Here is a 27571-nt window from a genome sequence, read left to right on the forward strand (position 1 = left end):
CAAACATTCCAGCCTTCCCTTTCCCGCCACTTGAGAGGGGGGTGTTTATTGACATTATGCAAGTGCCGCAGTATTTTTCTTTTTCCTTCGCGCCTGCCTTTTCTCTCTCTCTCTCTCTCGCGGGGGTTGCAAAGGTGGCGCAAACCCCTCCCGCCAGCCCGCCTTATCAGCCCAAGGAGACGCATTCCTCAGGGCTGCTCGCTCCGTAGTCGCCGCTGGCCGCGCGCCCATCCCCGCCGCCTCGCGCCCCGGCGCCGCCCCGAGCCGCCCCGAGCCGCCCCCCGCCGCCCGCCCGCGCGGGCAGCGGCCGCCGCGAGGCCGCCGCGATGGTCGCGCCGCGCCGCTGAGGGCGGCGATGCTGCCCCGGCGCGGGACCTTCGCGCTCCGCGCCCGAGGTGAGTCCCGGTGCGGCCCGCGCCCGCTGCCCGCGGGGCGGCCCCGCTCCGCCTAAATGCTGCGCTCGCTGCTCGCCGGCTGCCTCTGCGCGCACCCAGGTAAGCGGCGGTGGCGGCGGCTCCCGGCGCGGGGGGGACGCGCCCGTTCGGCGGCCGTGAAACGGGGGTCGGGGCGGCGTCGCCCCCGAGCGGGGGCCCGAAGGAAGAGGGGCTCTGCGGGGCAGAGCTCCAGGGCACGAGCGGATGGGAGYGCGCGACCCGCGCTCCGGGGATGGTGCCCGGCTTCGGGCTCGCCTGGGAAGGAGCAGTTCTGCCCCTCAGCCCTGCAAGGCTGCCCTATACCGGCCAGGATAGAATGCCACCTTCCCTAGGCTGGAGCATCCCCAACAAACAGAAACTGTGCTCACTTGGAGAGGTTTTTGTTTCTCCCTTCTGTTCTGTGAAGCTGAGCTGAGGGAGGCAGGGAGGGCAGCTCCGAATTTGCAGTAGATTAGGTACCACTTTGAAAGGTTGTCATCAAAGCATTTGGGGTGGCCCCACCTGCCAGGGTCTTTGCTGAGTTTGCCTTTGTGGCAGGTTTGGTGTGTCTCGCACCGTAACAAGTTGCACAGCTTCGAGCCCATGTAGCAGAACCTCATTTATGGGCAGCTTGGCTTGTACCAGCTGGAAACACTCTGTAGTGTCTGTCCTGGGTGACAGCACCGCGCTGGATCAGTTTGCTGAGCCCAGAGGTGACTGCAGATGGAGTTTGTCAGACCCTCGGCAGATCAGGCTGGGCGACAGTGCTGTGGTTAAGATTCTGCAGAACATCTACTGGAGAGCACTTTGTTCTGCCCAGGGTTGCACGGTCCTACCTATAATCTGACTCCTGTGTCTCTGGACTGCTGCAGCTCCTTCAGCCACCACAGACTGCCATGTTCAGGGGCATGTGCTCGGTCCCTCCCTGCCAGGAGGGCTCTTCCAGGCTCTCCTACTGGGGAGGTTTAGCTCAGTGTGAGCTAAAGACTCTTATGTGCCTCGCGGGCGACTCTGGGTCTGCTAGCAAGGGCTGCTGGAGCGCAGGCTGCGCCTGGGCTTGGTCTGGAGGCTGCCTTCACCCACCCTACAAAGGGTTGGCTTGCAGGGCCACGCTAAGGCAGTGCCAGGAGAGCAGCCCAGTCTTGCAGCCAGGTGTGGGGGCTGTTTGAAGAGATGCTCCCTTCCAAAGGGTGGAAACAGCCTTTTTCTGTTTTCGTCCTCCTGAGGAAGGACTTGGCTCTGAACTTTTTCCCCCAGGCTGCACAGCACAAACCTTTCAGCAAGGTCAGGCAGGAGGGGAGGGGAGGCTGGAGGCCTGCTGTGCCACACAGCAGCGTCCCTCAGCCCCCAGACAGTCACAGCCATGTCAGGAGAACGGGCACATCACACATAGCATTAAAGAATCGGGAGAGAGGAAATTAAGCTGGATTTTCTCCAAGCAAGAGACCAGGAGGGAGCTTCCTAAATCTTAGGTGCAAGGAAACATCAAGTACCCTGTTCTGGCTTGGGCCATAGCTTGGACTCAGAGCCAATAACTTGCTTTTGCTTGCCTGTTTCACGGCAAGGACTTTAAAGCTGCATATCCAAAGGCAGCTTGGGAGGGAGAATGCAAACCAGATGCCTCCTTAGCTACTTGTGTCATCGTTGCCTTACTATGAACATTTTTGAACTGGCAGATTTTAGTTGGGAAAGTAGACGGAATCTGGCCCTGCTTTCTTAGAGTTGTTGTAACAGAGATTTTTGGGGTAGCAGGACACCTTGCATCGGTAAGTTCAGCCGACTGTAGCAGCAGAACTCTGCATCACCTCTCCCTCCATGTTCTCCTACCAAGCTCCTTGCATGGCCACGGGGAGGGCCACAGAGAGCAGAATCCTCCCTGCTCTCACTTTCACCAGGGATGATTTCAGACCCCCTCGCTGGCAACGCCACCTGCTCGCTGCCACCCCCTGCGAGCTGGAGGCTCTAGGGTTTTGCCTGGGGACAGCAAAGACTGCACATAACAAACAGGTTAAGAGCTTGAGTGACCTCTCTGACAGGATTCATGAGTTCCTTTGGCTTCAGCAGAAGCACGGGGGCTTAACCACTTCAGGGCTGCAGGACAACTGTTTATCCAAGCTTATTATAGGCAATAAAACCTGAATTACTGCATAGCTGTCATCCCTGGGGGGCGAGTCCCACCCTTGCAGAGMGCCTTCTGTCTGCTAATCCGTTTCTGGCTGAATACTCCTGTGTGAGATGACACGACTTGCAGATCGCACCATCAAGGAAAGATCTTCCAACCTCGACATTTTTGCTAAGGTGTGGAATATYTATTTCCATCACTTTCTACTCAGATGCATTAGCAAGCTGTATAACAAGTGACATCTATATTATTATACAGGGCTGATCATGAACTACAGAAAAAGAGAAATAATTATATTGATTCTTGCTGAATAGATTCAACCAGGCTATGTTTCCTTCTGACACACTCCCACTTGAAGGGATATATCAGTAATTCTCAAAAGTCTCCGAAGTCAATGAGACAAAAGCAGTGACAACCAGTAAAGATCTCTCCCCTAGATTATSTTTGCTGCCAAATATCCACTTCCACTGTGACATTTCATCCTTCCTGGGCTCTCGTTAAGCCAAAGAGAGTCCAGTATTTTTCTGGTGAAGCTGGGTTTGTGAGGAAAGCAGGTAGAGCTTCCAAATTCACTGATAACCAAACTGCTTGTGCTTCCATAAAGGGAGGGCAACTACAGCACTAGGAAGAAAAGCTCTAGGTAAGGGTTTATTTCTGTAGCAGTCCTAGGCAAGGAGGCCAGAGCTCTTTTACAAATCTATTTCTTGTCATTTCATCTAGAAGGAACTACAACCATCTCTGAACTTGTGATTGTTACAGCACCCACCCGAGCAGATCCCATGGGGTTGGGTGGCAGAGGCAACAACCATTTGGCCACTGTTTCCTTAATTTATTGTTTTGAAGCTTTCCCCTGAAGGAACATACAGGAATTTCTTCCCCTAAGAATTGGTTCTGAAGAACATTGGAAAAGACGACAACTCTCACTAGTCTTATAAAGAAGCTTGGTAGATGCCTGGCATTGGCCCTGGGAATAATTTGCTGCAAAGCAGTCAGAACTTAGGCATGATCCCAATATGCTGAAATGCCCCCTAGTCATGTTTTCCTTCTTAGTTATTTATCTAAGGAAATAAGTTGTACAGTAGGTACAGAAAGGAGTCAGTGCAGTTCTTTAGCTAGTGCTATGCTCCAGGTAAGGTGCTTTAAAAGCGGTRAGTTCCAGCATGTCTAAGTAACCAGGATAAACCAGGTGATCAGTGGGGACCTGGTGTGCCCCAGGACTTTCTGCCAAAGGTCACTAATCTATCAGACCTGTCATTCTGTTTCGAAAGCTTCACAGGTCACTTGGACTAAATGGAAGCAAGCTGTAAAAGTGTCAAGTGGCCTCTCTACTTGGGAAACCATTTCCTCTTTAGTTTACCCAACTATATCCATTTGTAAACAATCAGTCTCCCTGCCATCCACTCATTGCTGCCTAAAACACCTGAAAACAGTCATTACTATCTCCTCTTCTAAAAATGTACATATTTAAGCAATAAATGACTTTTCAGCAAGTCCTTGAACTCAGTATTATTTGCACAGCACCTATTTTATATGGATTTATCATCACCTGCTGCAGCTGTAAGTCCATACCATTTCTAGGCCCATTATGTTATCAAACAATCATCCATAGGAACTTCATACATTTTCCACTAGAAAGACTGGAGAGCACCTTGTAACCAAAGGATCCGAGAACTTTGTGCTTTCTGTTTACAGACTCTATGAGATAAAAAGCTTTGTTACAATTACTGCTTTTCATTCAGCTTTGCAGTGAATCGGGCCATATAGGTACTCCCATGAAATCYACATATTTTTCAGTTCCCTGTCTGGGAAAACTGAAATTCTGAGAATCGGGCCTCCTGTGTAAATATTCACAGCCTCCAGACGGGCATGCATTTCTCTAAAGATAGAAGGTTTAAAATGACAGTTCCAGTAAAACTCATTTTTTAGCGCTGTGATTTTAATATCTTCACAAGGTTTTGCCCTTCTAGATAGTGGCTACAATTGCTGCACTGAAATGTCACCACAGGACCTTTCCATAACCTCCCACAGAAACATACTGGGCTCAAAGTTGTCCTGACTGTTCAGGAGAAGTCCTTGTTCAGTTGAGGCAGCTCAAGAGCCCCATCTGAGGGAGCCCTGTAGGCCGAGGCAGACTGGCAGGGTGTTGGGGAAGCAGCCTGTCTGCAGAGCCAGCCAAGCAGCCCCTGGCATCACCAGGATCTGGTCTTCAGCAGGCCCATGAGAACATCAGGAGACAGGGAAATCCTCACCCTATGGAAGCCAACGGCGAAGCTCTAGGGAGCTCAGTTTCACTCCCAGAGGAGCAATCAGGGATGGTTGCTGGTTTCTTTGATAACTTAAGAGGGATTTGATTCTTCCAAGTATCTCAAGATCCTGTCCATTCAGCTCCCTGTGACTATGCAAGGCCCGATCTATGTCCCCCTAAGGAAAAGCACAGCTCCTGCACACCGCATGGGGCAGCTGAGGGGCTGGGGCCGAGAACGAGGTGTTAATGCAGCCCCACCACACCCCGCACACAGCACATATGGTGGAAGAGTCAGCAGCAAAAAATGCCTATTGTTTCAGAAAGGAAGTGACCCTTTTTCTCTTAAATGGTGGGAAATTGAGACCTCATCATTGGTGAGAAGAAAAAAAACCCTCCTCTTTGCAGTGAAAGGGAAATACCACCTGAGCTGTATTGCCAAGAGTATTAGACAGCACTTAGCAGGCAAGGAAAATAAAGGGAGATGCTTTGTAAAGGCAGGCAGGCAACTGAGGGACTGCAAGGACTCAATGGCAGGAGCAGCCATTCACTTCTAGGTCATCGGCTTGACTCCAGCACACTAGTCACTGCTGCGTAACAGTGCTTCAGGAGCCTGTATGATCATCTCTTACTGTGCTCAGTCCTGTCCCAGGACCTGTGCTGATGGCATAGAACTGAATCCTGAAGCCTTCATGCACCAGAGCCAGACAGGGTACACCAGTCCTCTGCAGCATCATGAAAACCCCCTCCCAGGGGCCAGCTTGTGCATGTTGCTCCCGTGCAACAGGGACAGAGTGTACTAGTAGGAATGAAGSATGTACCTTGTTTTCCCTTGCAGGGCAGCTGTGCTTGCCTAGATGTTTKTGTATAGCAAAGTTACTGGGGCTACAGTGATCCAAGTCACTGGGATGCCTGCTCTCCTGTGCTCTGTCCCCAGGCCACCGTTTTAGAGTGCTGGAGTTCAGTTCAGAGAGGCTGCATCTTCCAGGCTGCACATGAGCAAGGAGCAGGTTCTCTTGAGCATTTTTGGATGCAGCCCTGCTAACACCACACACCACTGACCAGTTTGCTGAGCGCATCATCTTTTCAATGGTCCTGGTGACAAAGGGGGCTGTAATGGGTCCAACACTTCCATCACACACTGGTATCACCAGGACAGATAGAGATGAGCAGAGGTTGGGCTCCACTGTGCCAGCTGCCATGCACATGTTTGACACACAAACTTCCCATGCCAAACCATCTACAAATCAGGATGAACATTGAGAAAASGGATGGGCATGAGGGACCAAAGCAGGGAGAGCAGCAAAGGGCTGTATTATTGGTGAGATGATGAGCAGGATTTGTACTATGCAAGCAGCTCACAAAGCACTGTGCTGCACTGATACACCCACATGCAGCGATGCACCCTCGAGTCGACACATTAGAGGCCAAGGCCAACACTTTGGGCTCATGCAGAGCCCACCAGGGCTTGCACAGAAAGAACAGCCAGTGGAATGCTGCTCCAGGCTTCCTTCCTTCCTTCCTACACAGTTACAGAGAAGTCAGGACTGAATTTTGAATGCCCTGAAGCCTGGGCATGTGCGTATGGACCTTGGATACCTTCACTGGAAGGGCAGGAGCTTTTGCAGCAATTGGACCTGGACAGGACTGGGAATGCCTGGGAGCTTCCTTAACTGTCCCTCACAGGCAGTTTATTTGGAAGAAAGAAACTGCTTGATATTTAGCTCTTTGACATGCATCCTCCTTCCTTAGGTCAGGGATCTCTTTATTAATGCACTGGACTCTGCTCTGGCAGCTACTGGTTATTGTGTAACAGGAAAAGTGCACTTAGAAATGGACATTTTTGATTTTAAGACAAAACTCCAGGGACAGAGAGGGAAGCCTTGGGACTGCAGCTGTTAYGAGGATATCCACCTTTGAATAACTTAAGCATCTCTGACTGTTGAGAAGTATCCTAGAAAGCAGTTTGGAAGTGAAACAAAGGAAGGTTCTGGAAATTTAGCTGAGACATTTATTACTTTTGCTCCCTATTTGTTGTCACCTTCAGTTATGAGCTATGTTCCTGTCATCACCTCCCTATGGGACAGGAGAGGGTCTTACTCTCCAATTCTACAGGCACAAAAAGAGCAGCAGCTTGCCTAGAGATGCACACCTCCGTAACAGTCTGTTAGAGGCTTATATGACAGCCCAGGGAATCTGCTCGTTGCTGCTCTCTGTTACAGAGCCATATAACCTCTGAGATAACTACTAAGCAGGTAGCACAAGTCAAATTGAAACAACACTTGTCCTGGATACGTGTTTCCAGAGCTGCTGCAGGAGGTTCAAGGATACTGCAGTGGTTCCTATGCACACACAGCTCCCATCCCTACAGCACAACTGCACCAAGGTCCAAAAAAAAGCAATCAAAAAGCTACTTCTCTTAGATTCTTTTTTTTTTTTTTTAAACAAAGCAGGAAAGATGCAGGAAGCCAGCTCAGAAGAAAGAAAGGGGAGTGGGCAGAAAGAAAAACAAAACTCAAACTATCTGATTTCCCAAGAAAGCAGTATCCAACTTAGCAAGCCCACRGCACAAGTAAATACACCCTACCAACCTTAACACCACTCTTCATCTCACTGAAGTCCTTCCTCAGAGCTTCAGCCCCACAGCCCCATCACCTTACCTGCACAAGGCGCTCACTCCCACACCACCTTCCCAACTTTCCCAAGCACTCTCCAGTACTGTTGCACAACGCACTTACAGGTCTCCATCAGCTGAAATTAGTTGACACAACTCTAGTAGATTCTCTAGAAATGAGCTAATTTGTGGCAGCTGAAGGTCTGTTCTGGCCCACTTGTTTCTGTAGCTTTRCAGATGAGCTTTAATTGCACCCCTCTGGTGCTTGTTGGCAATGTGCATGGAAGAGCTGAGCATTTATGTCTGCATCTCTTGAGATCTGTGACAGATCTGACCAGCTTGTTGGAAGAACCATAGTTTAGAGTCTATAACCCAGTTGGTAAGAAGGAAGGAGAGACTATTCTTTCAGAAGGGTGAGGAAAGAAGAACTTGAGTTTCATGTCCTTAATCATTGGATTTTGTAGCCATCAGAAATATGAATTAAGGTACCTACCATCTTCTGTAACCAGTGAGCCCTCATTTTAATATGTTGCTTCCTGATTTCAGACAAAGAAATATTTGTGTAGGCCAGGGTGAAACCGGTTAAGCAAGAAAAAAGGGGCAGATTGAAAGACAGTGAGAGAATCTCCAATGAAATGCAAGCATGGTGTGATTAATAAATGAAGGCCACCAGATGTCTGTGGGAAATTACTGCACGCAGTAATTTTGGGTGAGAATGACAGCTGCATCATTTGTTCTTGAAAAGGCAGCACAACAGCTGCTTTCTAGCTGGCACACGGTGGTTTAGTTAGCTCTGTTGTGCCAGTTGGGATGGGGAGGCCATTGGAGTAGCTGATTAGAGTTTTATTTTTTCACACAATTACAGTGCTTTGTCTCTAGCTGCAGAGGCATCRCAGAAGGTGTTTGAGACTGAGGAGGTGATCTTTTTTCACTCCAGATCAGTAAAGATGTCACTTCACTTTCTCCCCCAGGCCACTGGTATCACTGAGGATCTTTTGCTGTGTGTAAAGCAGCAAGACAGGCTCCCAATTGCTTGTCCACAGTTCAGGGACCAGCACCTTCATCCCGAAAGGATAAAAGGGGGCTGCCCAGCCCTGTGTAGGCAGAGTTTTCCCCTGGCATTTCCTCAGTGCAGTCTTTCTCCTGTCCTCATCGCAGCCATGCACTGGTACCTGCTGGCACTGACTGTCCCAGACGTGGCTCCTCRCACTACAGAGATGCTGTGAATGGGACCTGGGGAAGCAGGCACAATTCTTTGAGCAGATAGAGGGTTAAAAGTCCCATCAAAAGTCCATCAGATGGGATTCTTTAYCTCCTTCAGCCCCATTGCAAATACCAGTGTAAAAAATTAAACCTGTGGCTGGTTGTGAATGGTGAAGGGCATCTTTCAAATGTATCCTAAGAAGATCTTAAGATAGAAGGATTTTAAATGAAGTACAAAATGGTTGTAATAGCTTGACTTTAATTAAACAAACTATGGGCATTGTCATGAGTTAAAAATCTGGAGGAGCGAAGGCAGGAAAGAGGGTATTTCAGAAATGGAGTGTTGTGGATTCAGCGAAGGAGGGCAGTGCGACAGAGCTCCCTTTGCTTTACTTCCAGCTGCAGGTCTCCTCTCTACTGACTTGCCAGCAATTATGTTTCCAAGAATGAATTTCTGAAGCAGCTGCTCATTTGATGTCAGGAAAAAAAAAAGGAAGGAAGGTAGGAGGAAGAGAATGAAAGGCAATAAAGAAGGAAGATATCCAGAAAAGCGAATGCACTCTGATGTGCTCTGGGTCAGGCAGTATGGAAGGGAAAGATATGAGAGAAACAGAAGTTTTGTATAGCAGCAATTCATGGTCCCAAGTCCTTGAAAAGATGGATTTGGATCCAAGATTTGCATTTTGCTAAGGGATGGATGCAGGGCTGACACACTGGCCCTCTATGAACCGGAAGTCTGGGTTGTGAAAATCTGAATTTAAGAAGAAAAAAAAAAAAAAAAAAAAGTGAAATGCTGGATTCAGCAAAACACTAAAGAAACCTCATGTCTGATCTTCAACTCAACTCAAGCAAATCAACCTCTCATCTAGAAACTGTTCTAGAGATGATCCACATCACTGTGTGAAATGACTGAGGTGGAAACAAATCTACTTTGTCCATATGCAAAAAGACTCATGAACAAAGCTACTCTTATAATCTTTCTGTTTACAAGGAAGGTAGGACTTCATTCAAAGAAGTGATTTCATACAGAGAGCAAAAGAGATCTACAGTGCTTGGTTTGATTTTCTTATGAGTACCTACTTTTCATCACCCGACTGTGTGCAGTGAACACTGCTAACTAGTTGGCAAGTTGGTACAACTCCAAATTTGCTTAAGTCTGCAGAAATCCTTATTCAATTCTGCCCTTTTCTGCTGTTTCACAATAAATGCAATCAAAGGAAATATTTTAGACTTTAAGTTAATGTTTATCATGCTGAAAGAACATGCAGTCTTCATCTGTACACATTAAATCACTGGAAAGTCATTTGCACTCTTGAGTTGTTTTCTACCTATGTAATAAATCAGAACTCTGTGCATTTAGGCTTCCCTGGAGCAGTCTGGGTCTACACAGTTTGGTTCATATAGCTTAAGAAAAGTTCATCAGGACTGCCCCGCATTCTGCTTCCCTAGTGTAGACAGTTCTACCATTCCCATCCCTCAGGGGATGCACTATGGAATAAGCTGAGTTTTGTAGTGTCTTATGATGATTTGCTTCTTTTTAATCAGGTAAGAAGAACCCACCTGCTGAGGACACAGTCGTGCTAACACACATGAAGATACTGAGCAATGAAGGAATTCAAAACCCAGGGTTAATCTCTGAGCCTCCAGATGAAACAGACTGCACAGAAAGATCCCGTCTCCCTGGCATCAGCCTCCCACCGGAGAGCCAGGGAAACCTGAATGCAGCAGCCACACCAGCAAATCCGGATTATGGAGATACCCAGGCGAGCACAGACTATGTAGCCACACTGCCTGAACTGAGCGCCTTTGAGCCCAAGGGTCGACTTCACAGATTCTCCAAATTTGAATCAGAGGACTCGGGGGTTGAACTGCCTAGTGGGGCTAATTCTCCATCAACRCCAACAGGTTCAGAGAAGAGCTTTGTGCTTCACAGCAGAGACTCATTTTGTGACTCTGGGGTGCTTAGCACCTCTTCTTCTCCTGAGATTGACCACCTGATAATGCGAACATGTAAAGAGCGGGTCAGAACAGCTAGTCACCATAGGCCAGAGAGTGAAAAGCAAGCTGAGGACTACAACCAGGAGGCAGATGATGTGCACGTCCCCACAACTTCCCCTGAGGACATCTGTGTTCCTCAGGAAGGAGGAGGTCCCAAACAACATTTTGACCAAAGTAAAAGGCAATCTCTRGAAAAACAACCTACCCAAGAGACAGACCTTCCCAGGGAAAACACACTTCCTAACCCAGCTCCTTTAGAAGAGACAAAGACAATTGCTGAGCATTACCCAGAGACCTTTGGCAGTGGGCAAGACCTTCAGATCCATGAACATCAGCTGAAAAAGTACCCCACAAGTGACAGTCTGGATGAATACATGGATGAATGCTGTAGACTGAGCGAGGTAAGAAAGACGTGTAAACTGTCTCTTGTAGATAGGCTTGTCCAAATAACTCATTCATATTCTGTTGTCTGTACCAATCAGCAAATGGTTGTAATTGATTTTAAGAGCTCTTTTTTCACCACAGTAAAATTCTAAAGTAATTGACATTTATTTGTGCTGGACAAGGTTAACAGCTCATGAGCTGCCTAACAGCTCATGAAGATCTGATGATTCACAGAGCCCTAGATTAGAGCATGTAATGGCTTCTGGCTTCTGCTGTTAAACACAAATGTTGTGAAGTTAGACCCTGTAGATGACCCAACAACTTGCGGGGTTGTACCACCTCTAATGTATAGGATGAGGATCAGAATGTAGTGCCTTTTTGTAAGGCCATGTTATTTCTACTCCTGGATGGTTGCTGGAACAAGTTAGGAAGAACTTGTCTAAGGTCCACCTGATTCCTTTTCTAGTCTGGGTTGGCTCAATGGCCTCAGTCTTGTAGTCTTATAGTGAATAAGACTAATAGTGAATAACTCAGTCTTATAGTGAATACGAGCGAATTTATGGGCAAACTCCTGCCTTTGCTGAGCTGGAGCTCCCATTTTAACTCACCCTCACAACTTGACGGAAACCTGTATATTTTGAGGCTGCTACACAGAGGTCTTGCGTATCTGCAAAGACATATCATTTTCAGCAGCTTGTCCTACTCCGCTTCCCCATCGCTAGGTGTGCTGTGCAGCTGCTCAATCAGCCACRCAGCTACAGAATCACTTCAATCACTGACGGGCAAATAAAAAGCCTGTCCGTCCACCTGCTCCCACACTGAATGCTGGCCAACGCTCGCTCCGGTGTTTGCCCAAAGCCCCACACCGACCTGCTGACAGATTGCTTCAGTGCCGACCTGCTGYGGCAGCTTCCAAGAACCAGCGATGAAAAGATCTAATGGGGAAATTAATTCTTGAGAGAGAGAGAGACAGGCASACAGACCAAAGAGCCTCATGAACAAGAGGAAAGGATAAGGCATGCTAGATGAGGAGCTGTCACACAGACACATAAAGCACATTGAGCAGGGCATAAGGGGCAGTTCTTTTCGATAGATGCAGTGTGCTCATCTCTCTAGTCATCAAAGCAGCAGGGCCTGCCCGTCACAGAGGCCAGAAAGATAAGGGTACTGAAGCCTTSTACTCTAAAAAGATTTATTTATGCATCCTATTTACTCCTTGTTTTAGGAGAAATTAGGTGTCYGAACCTTTAGAAGAGGTACTTTTTTATAATGTTACTCGAGTTTTGGTTGAACTGTAAATTCTGGTGGCTCAACATGAAATGTGCTATGAGGAGGAGTTACCAGAAAGTGATGGTCCCCAAGAAGGAGGACCCTTCCAAGATACCACAGAGGGAATCACCTCAAATCACTAATCAGGTCTGGGGCAGAGCAGCCTGAAGTTACCCGTCCTCAGGGCTGTTTTGCCATCAAGTGCCCAGCCATCACTTCCCACTCAGGCCTTCATTGCTGTGATAGAAGTAAATTAGGTTGGGAGTCAGRGAGGAAGCAAAGCGACAAGTGCTGTGTGCTGTCCATAAAATAAACACGCTTTACTGTGACCTTTGCATCCGGCCAGGAGCCACCAAGTGACGGCCTTCCCTTCCAGCACACCCAACCCTCCCGAGCAGCAAGGAAGGGCAAAGATAGACCCTTTAAGTCAGGCCCATCTCTGTTAACATGATATATCTAAGCAGGATTATCTATCTAGGATCACTGTGTGATCAATCTGAGCCATCTTGCACRTGCCAGCAGACAGACATGTGTTGGGCAATGGTTCCCAGACAGACAGAGACCCAGCCTTCTGACAGATAGCTGGGAAAAGGGCTGGAGCAAGAGAGTTTGGGCAAGAAGACTTCATAAGAAATTACCTAAATTCCCAATTGCGCTCTGGGGGGTTTGCAGCCAGGCTGACCTTGCCTGGCCGCCCATAACATTCCTTTAAATCCTTTGTGAAATGGAGCCTCAGTTTCCCAAAGCAAAATATTTAAATAAACAAGAGGATAAATTAGAAAGGAGCTGAAGAGGAAATGAAGCTCCCAGTTGCTTATCTCCCCTCCTTTTTAATATCCTCACTGGCGAGTGCTAAAGCTCTGTGCCCCGGAGCACTTTCCTTTGTTTGTTTTTCGAGCTGTATAAATACAGCTGTGGCCTGGACACTGGGGAAGTCTGCCCCTTTAACAGAGCCTGTATGTCAAGAGCAGCACTTTTCAAGCTGCTATGAAACCATCTAATGCCCAGGCTGGTTTCAGGAACAAGCCCCTGTGGCTGCYGCACAGCCCCGTGGCTGCTCCAGCCTACGTGCTGGAGAGCACCAGGTACTGCTTGTTGCAGCCCCGGAGCCTCATCCCTTTGCTGTAGCTACACAAGTGTCCCCAGTGTCACATGGCAGAGGCAGAATGGTGTGAATCTGTTTCAGAAAGCATGTCCCAGACAGCTATCCAGCCTTACCGCTTGAGGGATACATCTCGGTTCACCACAGCTGAGGTTGTGTTCCATGCTTTAACATTTTCCTGGGAACTTGTCCCAGCTACATGGCCCTTAGGACTCCCTTGTCTGGCCTGATTTAGTCTCAAGGATTCAGATAGCCCCTGAAATACACTCAAATGTTCAAAAAACAGCAAACCAATCCAGCATATCCTGCTTGTTTGCACAGCATGGCAAACCAAGCTGCGCCATCAAATTGATTCCTGTTGTGTTAAAGCCATGTGCCAAAGTAGGCACTCTTGTAACTCTCATGCCAGGATAAGCTTATTATGGCTGATAGCAGTTTCCTCAGTTCTGTTGCTGTCTTTGGAAGTACAGCGTCTAAATAACAGGAGCGCAGATGGGTTTCCCAGCACAGCTAGCTGGGGTGCAGCTGCCACCGTGGTTCTTGCTGGTGCTCTGGCAGCCAAGGTGGGTTCAGCCACTGGATGAGGATAGACCTTGAAGTCCTCCCAGCCACCTTCACCGACAAGTCCATGTCCTAGACACCAGGAGGCTGTCAAAAGCTGAAAAAAAGAGTCTGAAAAAGAGAGTCTGCAAAGACTGAATGTTTGGACAATCTGGATTCATTTGGTGAGGGCTTTGGCTGAAACCGCACACACATCACGTCATTTCAGTCTGGCATTTCTTAAACAAAACTTTTTGATCTTTTGTTTTGAACTGGCAATATTTTGAAATTTACCTACAGTTAAAAAGATGAAAGTCAGTGGAAGCTTTTAACACATGAAAGATCTTTGAAGCCAAAATAAAAGCATTTTCTTTTAAACCATGTTAAATGTTTTGAGTCAGTTTGGAGATATATATACTCTTTGATGCTTTTGCTTTGCTCTATAAAGTTTACATTTAAACCCAGCCCAATCCTCTAAAATAAAGACAGGGCAGCAGCAGCGTCACCAACAAATGAAAAAACTCATTATTCACATAGTGCTAATTACCCTTGGCCGAAGCAGTCAAAATACATTTCTACAGAGTGCAAGGATTTGGGGGAAGAACATGGCAACCTGTGACGCTCTGCCTGTGCCCTGTGCGTGCCGCTCAGAGGAAACTGGAAGTTATCAGCCAGCAYGGCCATTCCTGGACAGCAGGGTGGAGCAGAAATTCAGAAACACGCAGCACGATCCCTCTCTTTCCTGTTATTCACAAGACTTTTGGTGCTGTCAGCCCCCACTGAAAAATGTTTCCCTCTCAGCCCATGAGGTCACTGATGAGTTATGCTAAGCCCACGATGCGTGYGGGCAAATTACGTCCTTTGGCTCTTGGCGCGGTTATCGCACGGCCTCCTCCCCAGCCGTGCTATAAGGCAGCAGGAACAAGTAGTGGGGCATGTATTCCTGCATGGAGCAGCGTATAACTCCATGCTATCCACAAGAGAGAGTGAAAAGCGTGGCAAGAAGTGCAGAAATCTAAGACACTGCAAAAAGTATAGGTGAGCTCTAGTCTGGACAAAGCAGAGCTTTGCGTCCAAGCTAATTCTGCCTGCTGTCCTTGGCTTTTGCTCCCATGCCCAGCAGTTCTCTAGTGAGCCCAACAGAAGAAAGAGTCCATCACGTGCATCAAGGTAATTGCTTACAATTTAAATCAGGCAAGACAGAATATTAGAYAGATTATAAGAAATGCAGACTTTGGTTTTACCTCAGTTGGGCAAGAGACCTGAAAAATGACTGTCCTTGCATCTCCCACTGAACTTTGAACCATCGTATGTTCATATATATAGGGTATATCAACACAAGACATTGAAGCCAACACTGTTATACACACACAGGGACTGAGGGGTAGATTCCCAGGTCTGGAACCCTGGTGATTTCGAGAAAAACATGATTTTACACCAGTCAAAATATTGACAAAAAGGCTGTAGATAAGAGCTAAACTCCTAGTGCAGATGTTGGTCCTGCATTTTTCGGCTTCCTAAGAAACCTATGGGCTAGCAAAACTGTGCTGATTTATTGCTATCTGAGCAAGGCTACATCCACTGCAAATCTGTCCCCAAAACAAGTCTCATGCAGGCAGAGATCTTGGTTATACTGATGTAAAAGCAGCTTAGTGCCCCTTACCCAAGAGAGGCAAAACTTTAGTGACACAGAACAGCTCAGCAGAGGTGAAGATCCTGGCATCTGAGACTGAGAGTCTTGCTCAATATCAAGTATCTGAAAAGAAAATCTGCCAGCTGTTTGTACATCAAATTTTAAAATCCTACTGCAACTTTAACAGCCTGTTCTAAAATGGTGTCTGATCCCCTGCATCCCCACCTTCAATGAGTGAGATGTTCTTCGTGCATGGTTGGTAGTATCAGCTCAAAAATGGGTACACAGCTTTTGTTTCCCTCTATTCAACTATCTTCTAGAGAGAACTATGAAGTTCTCTCTAACTTTTGATAGATTTCCCTCATGCCTGCCCAAATCATACTTGCTTCCGAGAGMCTTCAGCCTTAGGCACAGACCATTAGAAATCCGAGCTACCTTCTGCTCTCCTCCACCTGCCTTCTTCATCCTACAAACCTAGCAGCCTTGAATACCAACTAGCATGTTAGAGTAACAGGTGCTGGACACACACGAAACAGAAAGATAGTTCCTGCACCAAAAAAAATAAGTCAAATGCTTCATGTTCTCTCCTCATTCCTGAGATGATAACCAAATATATATAWATTTAATTTATCTGTTTTTACAAGAACTCACCACCCTTGTGCTCTTTTCTTGCATTTGCACAGCTCTGCAAGGACTGGGTTTGTCTCTCTACAGGGCAATATAGATCTTCTAGTTATCAGTGGCTGCAACAGAAAACTGACATAGCAGCGATTTGCTAAATGCASAAAAAGAGGGAATAGAGTCACAGAAAACCTACATTTTCAAAKAGAATGAGGAAATTCTCACTGTCCATTTTGGGATAGTTTAGAAAGGCCTGATTTTCAGAAGCTGATACTTAGGTACTTTCTGAAAATCATGTTTGTGAAGCTGGGCACACTAAAATCACTAGCTGCTTTTGGAGGTGTCAGCTGCAGTGCACAGATCCCAGCTCTTCCCAGCAGGCASCGTTTGGGCTCTGCTCTGCCAGCGGGAAAAACATGAATGTGAATGACTGATTGCCTTGGAGTCATCATAGTTTTTCATGATTTCATGCAACCTGTGACCCAACCTCAGGCACAAAAGCATCTGGACATAATAATACCTATTTATAAATAACATTGTATCATCATTTGTTTAAAAAGAAGTAAATCCTAATGTTGATTATTTTTGAACACACCATGAGCTTTCTGACATAATGAAAAGACAGGAAGAGTCCCAAAGCTGGCATTTCCCCAAAAATGTCGATTGTTGTGGGAAAGGAGACAGAGTAAGCTTCCTGCTTTTGTAGAGGGAACTTATTTTTTGAAGTAAGATAAACTTAGAGCACTGCTTTGTAAAGATCTAGGTTTATTTTACTTACTGATATCACATGCACATCAGCAGGCAGCGCCAAGGTGGAAGTGGGACTCTGCATGTATTTTTTAGCTGGGTGTTTGACCGAGTCCATTCACAGTGCAGAGGGCAGCACATGTGTAACGTGCACGGGAACATCAGGGCAGAACCTGTGAGGTGCCGAGCAGGAGATGGGAAATGGTGCCACAGCAGCGAGGATCTGCAGGGCCTGGACAGGGGTTGATCAGTGGTACAGTCTGGTCGTAGCCCAAGTTATTTTGTTATATATAGTTATACATAAACACGGGGGCACTTGTTCACAGGTAGCACAAAGGCAGTACAAAAATTGCACCACCTCCTACAGCCCAGTTCCCAAATAGCTACTGTGTCTTGAGCACAACCTCCAAGCAGATGGATAAAGCTGAGGGCAGAGCTTTTTCAAAAGAGCAATACATGGTCTCAGAGAAGCACTGCACAGCAAAACAGTGCAACGCCTCATCTGCTGTATTACTCCTTTTGCTTACCTCGGGCTAGGTGGGACTGCAGCAGTCTATTTTCCCTTTGCTCCAGCTTGTGAGCAGGCAGAAGAGTCCTTCCGATGGAGCATCTAGCTGGATGGCTTTAGAAAAAAAAGAAAGAAAGGGAAAAAAAGAAAAGGTGTGAGCCAAAAAGTTCTAGCTTGGTTCTGGTTATAACCAAATTCTGTCATGAGAGGAAGCTYTGGTGGCTTCAAATATAGCTCATACTACTGTAAGAGGCAGGCTGGGCTTCAGCTGCTAATGAGGATTGCTCTGCTCTCACCCTGTGGTCTAAGCTTTACTATCATTGCAGGTGAACCAGGGGAACAGCAAAGCCCTGGGATCTGGCCTGGGATACTTGGAGCACATTTGCCAACTGATTGAGAAGATTGGGCAACTACAGGAGCACAATTTGCGGCTCCAAAAGCAGGTGTGCAGCTTGCAGAAAGAGCAGAAGATGAGCCAGATAAAGGAGGTAAGCGGACACCACCATATCCCTCATTAAATTATATGTATACGCTCAAGGCACAAGTGGAAAGGTTGAAGTGTTCCAGGTAGGAAAGAAGAGAATTTTCTTGACCCCATATTCACTTGAGCTGCATGGCCTGGTCTTCAGGGAACACTTACCAACCACAGCAGCCTTAGCCTCCCTTAGGGTGGGCTTAGGTTTCTAATTTTAGTCAATTTTGTTTCCCAAATGTTCTTGTTACCATGTGTTTGCTTACATTGAAGAACACAAGAGAGAGCATCTCTGCCTCCAGTAGCTCTGTTTTGAATTGAAGTCCATTTTGAGGCAAGTTGAAAGCTCTTTCTTCTCTTGCTTTCAAGCTATCAAAATCCCAGAATTCCCAGAAAAGAGGCCCAACAGGGGGAGAAGCTGTGGTACAACTACTTAGCCCTCATTTCTCTTTCCCCTACTGCCTTTCTGAAGTGAGCTGCCAAATGGAAAATCTCCAAATGAAATGTATCTGTGTGCTCCTTTGCCTTTTTTTTTTTTTTTTTTTTTAAATCAGCTGTGAAGTTTGACTCCAGTTTGCAATTCATTTCAGCCTCCTTTCAAACAGCATTTTTGAGCCCTCCACCTTTTGCTCAACTCTACCCAACCGCTGTTTTTCAGGTCCTTTTCTTTGGCCAGCACCGCAGGTTTCCAGCTCTTTCCTTCCCCTCCCTCTCTCCTGTCTACTTCTTATTTATTTTATCACCCCCAAAGGGACAGAAGAGGTTTGTCACACTCAGCTGTTTCTCCTCAACCATGCTGTGGCAAGGCTTTTATTTTCCCGACAGCGTCATTCCCCCACCCAGTGCTGCTCTCCCACCTGCTGGGCCTGCATCTGCAGTAGGTGACTGACTCCTTCTCAGAGCCAAAGCCAAGTTGTGAGTCAGGTTGCAAAGCAGCAGAGTCCGTCATTTCCATGTACCCATCTCTCACACTCAGAGGAATGCAGCCTCCTACATAGAGCCTGGGAATTGTTAACACATTTCCTGAAGCTCAGCAACTGTGAGTCATTGCTCAAAGCAACTCTTCCAAGCTGCAATTTCAGGGTCAAATCSTCATCTGGTGAATGTGCCCCTTCCTCCCTAGCTCCCACTGAAATGAAAGGCACTGGGCCTTCATTTATATATTTAAAACTTTGATCTTCCTGGAATTTTTCAAGATGTCTCAGCAGAGCCTTTTCAGCTGTACGGCTCACACTGTTCACTGGGGCCCTCTATCCCCAGCCATGACATTCAGCACTCAGGACTTCCAGGGCACTCTGGTAATGGGGTGCACTCTTGGGCATTGCTGTGGTGCCGGTACCTCCTCTGTCAGAGCAGCTTTCTCTCATTCTTCTCTTTAGTCTCACAGCCCCTTTATCTACAAGAGAAACGCTACTGTCCCCATCTGCTGAGAGATATGGAGGGTATGTCCCCACGGCACCTTGGAGCGTGTGCTAGGGCTGCTTTCCAGACTGCATGCACTCTCCAAGGAGGCTGAGCATGTCAAGATTTCCACATCCCAGACACAGCGTGGGAACACACAGAGCTGGGAAGGTTTAGGGTGGCATTAAGAGCTGGTTTTGAGCTCACCACACACGTATGTATAGTGGTGGCAGGGGGCCCACACTCTCAGCATTTCTTTTCAGAGCACTACAGATGTCCCCATGAGGAACAGTAACATTTCTACAAGCACTCAGGTAATACAGGTTGCTGAAGTTGATAGAGCTATACTGATTGAATCCATATGGCCSCAGGCAGTTCACACCACAACAAGCTGAGCACACAGCATAACTCACAGGACTCACCATAACCCACACCAAAAGTGGGGGACATCTGCTTGCCTGCGCTGCCTTTGCTGTGAATCTCATCAGCTTAATGGTCTCCTCCACTCTTAAGAAACCTCCCAGACATAACCACAGCAGATGTTGATGGACGTGGTGTTGATCCTGGGACACATGAGGACATGGTTACTGCACATCCACTGCCTTGCAAGGAAATCTTTACTGACTTTACTGGGCCAAATTTATCACTTGTCATCAGATTTTCAAAGCTAAAGGTACTGCAAAGTCAGTTGTTCGTGAGTCTCCAAAGGTGCTAAACTGGTGTTTGCTTGACATGGCTCCAGCACCAAAGAGTCTGATTCCCTTTCCACTTCCACTGAATAAGCCTTTCTGATTTCCTGCCTTCCTACACTCTTGTGTGACTGGGTTGTGCAAGGTAGAATGGTCCCCCCTCACATGCAAGTTCCCCCCTCCCATCACTGGTTACAGGAGTGAGCCACAGTGTACTCGGACAAGAGCACTACTCTTTAATAAGCCCTGAAGAATGGAAAGATTTTACAAAATGTAAGATGTTCATTCAATTCCAAAAGCCCTTAAACTCACAGAGGGAATATCACTGCTTTGGCAGACAACTGAGGTACCACATACAGTGCCTCTGTTTGATAACACAGAAGCAGACTATGGTATCCTATCAATAAAAATACAAAATACTATTGTTTGTGCACTTTCCTAAACAAATAATATTATCTTAAAATGTGAATCACTGTTATAATAGTTTTGTTTATTTACACAAATGCCTCAGTTGAGCAGCTGTGTGTTTAGAAACTTGCATTCAACTCCTTCTGGGAAGCAAATCCAAAAGATGCTGAATATCAGGCAATTTAATTAAAAACTTAAGGGGTTTTAGTGTGTCACTGATACATACATGTTGCTGCTCTGTATGGTTCAGCTTCCCAACTGTTAGCAGAAACCACAGGCTTCAGAGCACCCAGTACAGTGTCTAGCCTTAAGGGACCAGCTAACAAACTCATTTGGGGTGCAGAACACCAAATATGTGAAATCTTAACTCCCTCCAGAGGACTATTATAATTTACTTTTAAGTGGCCAACATCAACTAACATCTTCCAACTGAGATCACTGGAGCTACTCCTATTTCTACATGCCAAGGACCTCAGTGTCCAAAGTTGGGCTCTTAGAAAAAACACTGTCCCTACCCAAAAGCAGATGGGAACCAGAAGAATTCGTATTTAGTATTGGATTTAGAAGCTGAGAAATAAAGATGGGTTCTTTGAATTTTGCGTGTCACTACAGCAATGCTGAAGTTAYTGCTTGATTCAAACTGCAGCATTTGGATTTCACAAATGACGTTCATTCATGTTTGGGTTGCCCCATTTGAATCTGTCAGATTCAGTTTGAGTTGAAACTCTTCTGATGTCCAGGCCTACTTGCACACAGAGATGTGCTTCTGGCTTGTATCTATTCAAAATGCATCATTTGGAAACACTAGTGCCAGATTCTCCMTTGCTCTCAGAGGTTGGATATAGTCATTTAATTTTCTGCTATCAGCAGAGCTCCAGAATATCACAAATAAAAGATGTGATCAGGCAGAGAAGTCACACAGACTCAGGAAAACACGGAGCTCAGCTTGTCAAAAGTGTTTTCCTCCACTGAACAGCTRTCGCATGGGTAAACAGGGAACTGCTTTATTTTATTCCTGCTCTAGCTTTATAGCTTTAAGAAAACTCTTCTGATGCTGAAACTTGACCTTTGATTTTTGCTTAAAAAAAACTTAAAATGAACCAAAGGAAACATCTACATTACCACCTCCTGGCTGCTCAGCCATCTCCAGAATTAAATCCTTTCTTTGGGTCCTGACAGGTTTGGGGATGGGCATCCCTGGCTGGAATGTTGGTAATCTCACTGCACTRTCATGCTGCCCCATTACCTCACACTCTGCATTCTTTCTTCTTGTCTGGTGTAGGAGTACCTTCTGCAGCACTGCTCCTGTGGAGCTGCCAGCGTCTTCCTCAACTCGTACCAAGAGGTAAAGCCTTTTTTTACTGGGAGGAGCAGACCCCACAGCCTCTTGGTTCAGACTGGAAACCCTTCAGATCTTTCCATCATTCCAGAAATAGGAGCGAACATTGAAAAGCTGAGCAGCTGCAGTGGTGAGTTTAAATACCTCCAACCTGCCCGCATGCTTGTCACCAATGGGTGAAATAAGCTCACCAGCAACTTCCTTTTCCTTAGGAAAGGCAGAGGGAATCAAAGCAAGGTGTTAGCTTCCCAGCTAAGGTTTAATTTCACTAAGAGATGCATTTTAAAATGCTTTGGTTATGCTAGGATTTTAAATACTTGCTTCTCCATACATGTGAAAGAGGCCTTGGGGCCGAGTGAAGATGTGGTTACAGAGATTAAGACAAATGCATTACCAAAAGTGTTTGTCTGGTGGAAACTTGGCATGGCTGAATAAGCAGGTTAGCACAGCCCGCCCCGGGGACTGAGATCTCCCTCACCAAGACATGATTTGTTCTAAGGTAGGAAGCCTTAAGCCTATTAATAGTCTCCCACCATCTCAAGCAGGCAGGGAACACATTCCTGGAAGATGACTTATTCTATAGGCCAAGTAGAAATAAGTCACAGCTGCAAAGCTTGGATCCAGAGACCAACTCTTCCAGAAGGTTGAGAAGGACTGAACTTAGCCTGCTGATACTAAAGCCAGCCGCAATAGCTGCATTCAAACTTAGAGGTGAGCTAGCCCACTAAATGAGGCTGATTAATTTATTTTGAACGTTGGATCTGGGCCTAGCTCTAATACSTGGTGAAATGTACAGCAACATCACAAAATAAGACCATGAGGGAGCTATTAGAAAGTCTGCTCTAGTCAGACACTGTTTTGGCCTATTTGTATAGCAAACCAAGGTAGAAACAGTGCACTGTGGAGACTCCCATCCTTAGAGGGTCTCATCCCGTTTGAGGTCACAGMGTGCTGGTGGCACTGCCCAGAGGCCATGCTAGCAGGCTGCTGCCAAGGAATGTGAGCAAGCCCTTGCGTTTCACTGCAGGAAATGAGAGATACCCGGAATCAGGAAACAGCCAGCTGATGGCAGGGCTCAGGAAGTCATCAAACAATAGGAGCAACAAGGAAAACGAGTTCAGAGAAGCCTGTGGCGTGGCTGAGGGACMAGCTTTTCCATCAAAGGACACCGCAGTAAGGAAGGTGAGTGACAAGCTTGAAGCCAGACCCCTAGTGGGATCTGAGGAATAGGCAAGGAGACGTTCTGCTCAGGACAAAGCAGGGCTCCCAGGGGATCAAACTGGTCCTGTTTGCTACTAAGCATGACAGGAGCAGTGAGGACAGGGGGTTGTCTGTGCCTCCCTGGCCACCCTCAAATTRAAGTGGTGACTCTATCTATATGACAAGAAAGGCAAAACCATATCACATGCCTGGCACAGTGGAGAACAGCATCGCAGAGAGCAGCACTGGCCTTATCCTGTGCTAACTCCAGATGACCTGATGACTAAAGTACCTTCAGTACTGTCACTATTAAGATTAAAGCCAGGATACATTTATTAGCAACAGTGAACATCTTAGTGGGTTGACTGTCTTAGTATGCCCTTAGCTGGGGATGCTTATTACTAGACTGGCAGTGTGTCAGTGTAATTAACTTCAACCCCCAAAGCCTGTTTCAGAGAACCTCTATCACTGAAATCCAAGGAAGCCAGGGCTAATGCTTTTCCTCTCCCTCTCTTTCCCATTGTTTGTGGCTGTCTCAGCACTTTCAGGTTCCTGTGGGGATCAGAAGTGCTGAAATACCAGGGCAGAGGCTGTAATCGGAGTATTCCCAGCCTTACAGGAAAAAGGAAGGAGTAGGTCTCTCACGGGAAAGACCTTCTCATGAAATTTCCACCCCAAAGCTGCAAATGGGCAGCAAGCATTTGGATGAACTTCAGAGACCCAACAAGGCCAAATCCTGAAAGGTGCTTTATGTTCTGGCTTAYGTCCAGCAAAGTTCTTGAGTATGAACTTTATTTTAAGCACATGGGAAGCCCTGGCAACTTCACAGGGCTGCAAAATCAAACTCCAAAGTCCTTAACCTAAATCCTAGTGCTCTGTTATTATACCACACCTTAATACTATCTGTCCTTCCCAGTGTACCCTGAGCATGAACTATCCCATTTATTTTTACAACCATAGATACTGTAAGGGAGTTCTATTCCTGGGTTAACAAGGGCTATATATGTGAACTGGCACGCTAAACACGAAGAGAGGCAATGGTGGAGGAACGGAGATCATCGTCCACACGTGAAGGCCTGAATCACAAAGGGATGTAGGACTTAAGCAAGGCAAAGCTGAGAACAGAGCCCAGTCTTTTCCCTACACTTTGAGATGGTCTCATTTGCATGTTATTTATCCTTTTTTGTTTGTTTGTTTTTAGGGTCTGGACATCAGTAAGAACATCTCGGTAGGTACCGCCTTTGATGAGTTAATTTCATTTGCATATCTGCACTGTTGCAGACCAAGCCCTTATACACGTGTGCATTATACATGATTAAAGAGAATCACTTGACTCCCAAAGTGTATTGCAAATAACAGCCCCACATATGCTGTTCTGATTACGCCTGTCTATCTGTTTGACCTGTTCTCACCTCCTGAACAGCTAGCTGGCCTTCACAAGCAAGCACTCGCCCAGGCTTTCTCTGTTAACAGTGCTTGTGCTATTCTTAGTAATAAACACAAAGGTTCAATACTTTCATGGGTAAACAGCCTCGTTAAGAGCAATTAACAGCACTGAAACTGGTGCTGCAGTTTGCAGCTGAGCCCCTGGCTCCATCTGAAGCTTTCAGCTGAAATTTAGTGGAGCCTGAAGAAAAGTTACCACCTTAGGTTCTCCCTGGGTTGGTGTGTGAGCTGCTGGTGGGCACCAGGTTCTACTCTTGAGGTGGCCACAACGGCTCCTCCTGAGAGCTTCATAACACAGGCATAATTTCTGCCCACTAAGTTAGCTGGGGGCCATGTCCTTTTCATTCAGCCCTTACTTTAGGGAAAAAACATCCCATGTGGCAAAAATTATTATTATTTTTTTAAACATCGCTTTTTTGAAGTCCCCAGTTTGAGTTCAGTCCTGGTGGGAACATTAGGAAAGGCCTTATGGCACTTCCTGATCTCCTGAAAAATCACTATTAGCATTTCAAATGCAAGTGACCAATAGCTGTGGCTTACTGACAAGATAGGGAAACAAAGCCTTGATCTTGTTTAAATTCAGGGACTACAAAACCCTGCAACCTTGAAAAGAGCTGACATCAACATGCTTCTGCCCCAGCAGAAAGAAAGAGGGAGTTAAACTGCTCTTGGGGGTTGTTTTTGTTGTAAAAGACCCCTTGTGCGGATGTAAGGAGGTAGGAAACCACATCATGCTCTTTTCTTTTCCTGTAATACAGTGTAACAATAAGTTAAAATGTGCCCTTAGGCAGCTACTCAGCACTCACCAGCCAAGAGTTTTCTTCTCTGAAAGATTTAACTGAAAAAGAACGGCAGGATCCTGGACATAGCAATGTTACAAGGAGCAAAATACAAGAGAGCAGGTGTTACTGATAGTCCATCCAACCCATTTTACTGTGTAAATAAAAAACAAAGTCTTCCTAATCTTCCCAAAACAAATTCAAAGCAACAGTTGGCATCRTATTGACTGGGGAAGCTGCAGAACAGTGGGGAAGTCACTGCCCTGCATTAGCTCTACCAAGATGGAAGCTCTTGCTAGAACAATATTTTGAGTAGAAAACACCTCTCTTCCCATCATGATGGAGTACTCAAGTGTCATGTGTTGGCTGGGTGGGCTCTGCCAGTAACCAGTTTCTGGTCCTACAAGTTGTGGTTTGTTTTTGCTCCTTAGGGAGAAAGCCATGCTTGGGGAAGAGTGAGAGATCTAATGAGGAAGACACGGCTGAGAAACCAGAGCAAGCTGGGGCTGTCCTCTGCTGCTCTGAAGAGGTCCTGCCCACAGCTGTACAGGTAAGGCAGAGTTGTGGGAGGCTTTCACTTATCACTAGGAGGGGGTGTTGATTTACCTGTGGTTGCTGCTGAGCCAGAAGACCTGTCTGTGCTTCTCACTGCATCCTGATGGTTCTGGCTGGCTTTGCCTTTCTTCCTTAGCATCTAGATGCTCTAAGATCCCAGCAGGATGTTACCKGTGTGAGAAATAATGGAAAAACTCAGGTGCTTCCCTATAAAGAAGACACTTACATCCCCTAGGGCCAAGGGAAGCTCAAAACCATTCCATACCCTAACATATTTTCTTTTCAGTCCCTCCTAAGTACTGCAGTCAAGTTTAATGCTTTCCCCCATACTCCTTTACACTTTTCATCCAGAGGAATGCTAACACATGCATCTGATGCATCAGGATAAACTAGAAGGTTTCTCTTCAGAGGAAGAGGAGATATAATTTGTTGCACATGTGCTCTTGAGTGGTTCCCACTCATTGCTATGGATGGTATTCGGGGAAAGAACTGGGCCTCACCTCTGTTAAGAGGTCCATGACAGTGCCTAGTACCAGCTTAGCCTGTGCCCACCTGTGCAGTGCATGTCGCTTCCTGAAGTGATAGCAACCCATTGCACTGGTATTCTCCATATGCTTGCCAAGTGCTCACACCTGCCCTGCTGAATTTGTGGAGGTTGTGTATGTAACGAGCTAATGGGAAGAGCCTGGGTACCTTATTCAATGCAGCAAGACTATCCCATGGAGCTGGGCACTCCCCTGTGTTTTTTCAGCTGTGGCTGTAGTAATCTTGACGGAATAGCTCAAACATGCTTGAAACCTCCACTACAACCTCCTCGGGTTTTAGTGGGGGTGATGGTTGGGAAACAGCGGTTGTTTAAGCGCTCAGGAATGTCACACTGTTCCCCGTAGGTAGCCTGTACCTACATTACCAAATGCAAAAGGGAGCTTGGAATCTTGCAGTCGCAGCTGGAAAAACGTGTATAATTCATGGAGTGATTTTTCCAGCTGGGAAGAGCTCGTTGGGGCCCAAGTGCACGTAAGAGGCGAGCTTCCTCCCATTGTTTGGGAAACTGAAAGAAACACAAAGCAGAAAGAGATCAAACAGTTCCAGCTAAARTAGATAGTGACCCAGCTGGGGAAAAAATACAAACTCTCGTGAACCTCCCTGCTAAATCTGAATAGACACAAGCATTATTTGGGCTTCAGAAAAGTCCTGTCTCTGTAATCTCCTGCTTGGCCTTTTCTCTGTAGCACTAAACTTACGGCCAGTGCACCGTGCGTGAGAATTGCAGGCTAGATCCCATCAAGATAAATCAGCGCTGCTCCACGGAGGGGCCAGCCTAATAGCTCCCAATAGAAACAGCTCTGCTACCCCTGGGTGTGTGTTGCAGYCAGCTACAACGGTCACAGAAAGTTTGGAGAACGAGACCCCTGAGGGGCAATTTCTGACTGGGCTGGAACTGGAGAGCCCCAGAAATCACACCCCATCATTTCCCAGCCAGATTTCTGTTGCTGCTAAAATTGTCTTTCTCTTTTTCAACTACTAATGCTCTTCCTCCCACATATCTGCATACTTYCCCTGTCCCCACACGTGCCCTAGAACTCCCCCAGTCTTCCTTCTCCCCCTTCCTAGCTCCTGTTCCCCAGCCTTACTTTTCTTTGCTCTCACTTTCTTCACCCCACGTCCTTGGGTGACATTACATTGACATGGGCCTTTCACTGGTGCCTAGAAAGGTTGGGCACCCTCCTCCTATGGCATTTGGGGCACCTAACTGCCCTCAGGCTCCATTGAAACAAAAAGTTGGGCCTTAGGGGGTCAGTGAAAGCTCTGCAAATGCTGCTGGACGGAAGGCCAGGCTCTCCCCACAGCAATACCATGAAGCTCTTGCTTGGCTGCAGTTCTTA

At 46.7% G+C, this 27571-nt stretch overlaps 1 protein-coding gene across 1 annotated transcript in view; it reads left to right on the forward strand.

Moving 5' to 3' along the window:
• The first annotated feature begins 331 nt into the window (after window positions 1–331).
• The window catches only part of LOC112951785, a 30746-nt gene continuing 3506 nt past the window's right edge, over window positions 332–27571 (forward strand). Inside the window, exons 1-7 of the mRNA XM_026044548.1 lie at window positions 332–395; window positions 10140–10993; window positions 17723–17884; window positions 21649–21835; window positions 22733–22887; window positions 24107–24133; window positions 25562–25680. Coding sequence (XP_025900333.1) covers window positions 356–395; window positions 10140–10993; window positions 17723–17884; window positions 21649–21835; window positions 22733–22887; window positions 24107–24133; window positions 25562–25680 — 1544 coding nt within the window. The 5' untranslated portion in view covers window positions 332–355. The remainder of the gene's footprint in view (window positions 396–10139; window positions 10994–17722; window positions 17885–21648; window positions 21836–22732; window positions 22888–24106; window positions 24134–25561; window positions 25681–27571) is intronic.

This window comes from Nothoprocta perdicaria, unplaced genomic scaffold (genome assembly GCF_003342845.1).
Source record: "Nothoprocta perdicaria isolate Ctin4 unplaced genomic scaffold, notPer1 scaffold_105, whole genome shotgun sequence".
Lineage (NCBI taxonomy): Eukaryota > Metazoa > Chordata > Aves > Tinamiformes > Tinamidae > Nothoprocta > Nothoprocta perdicaria.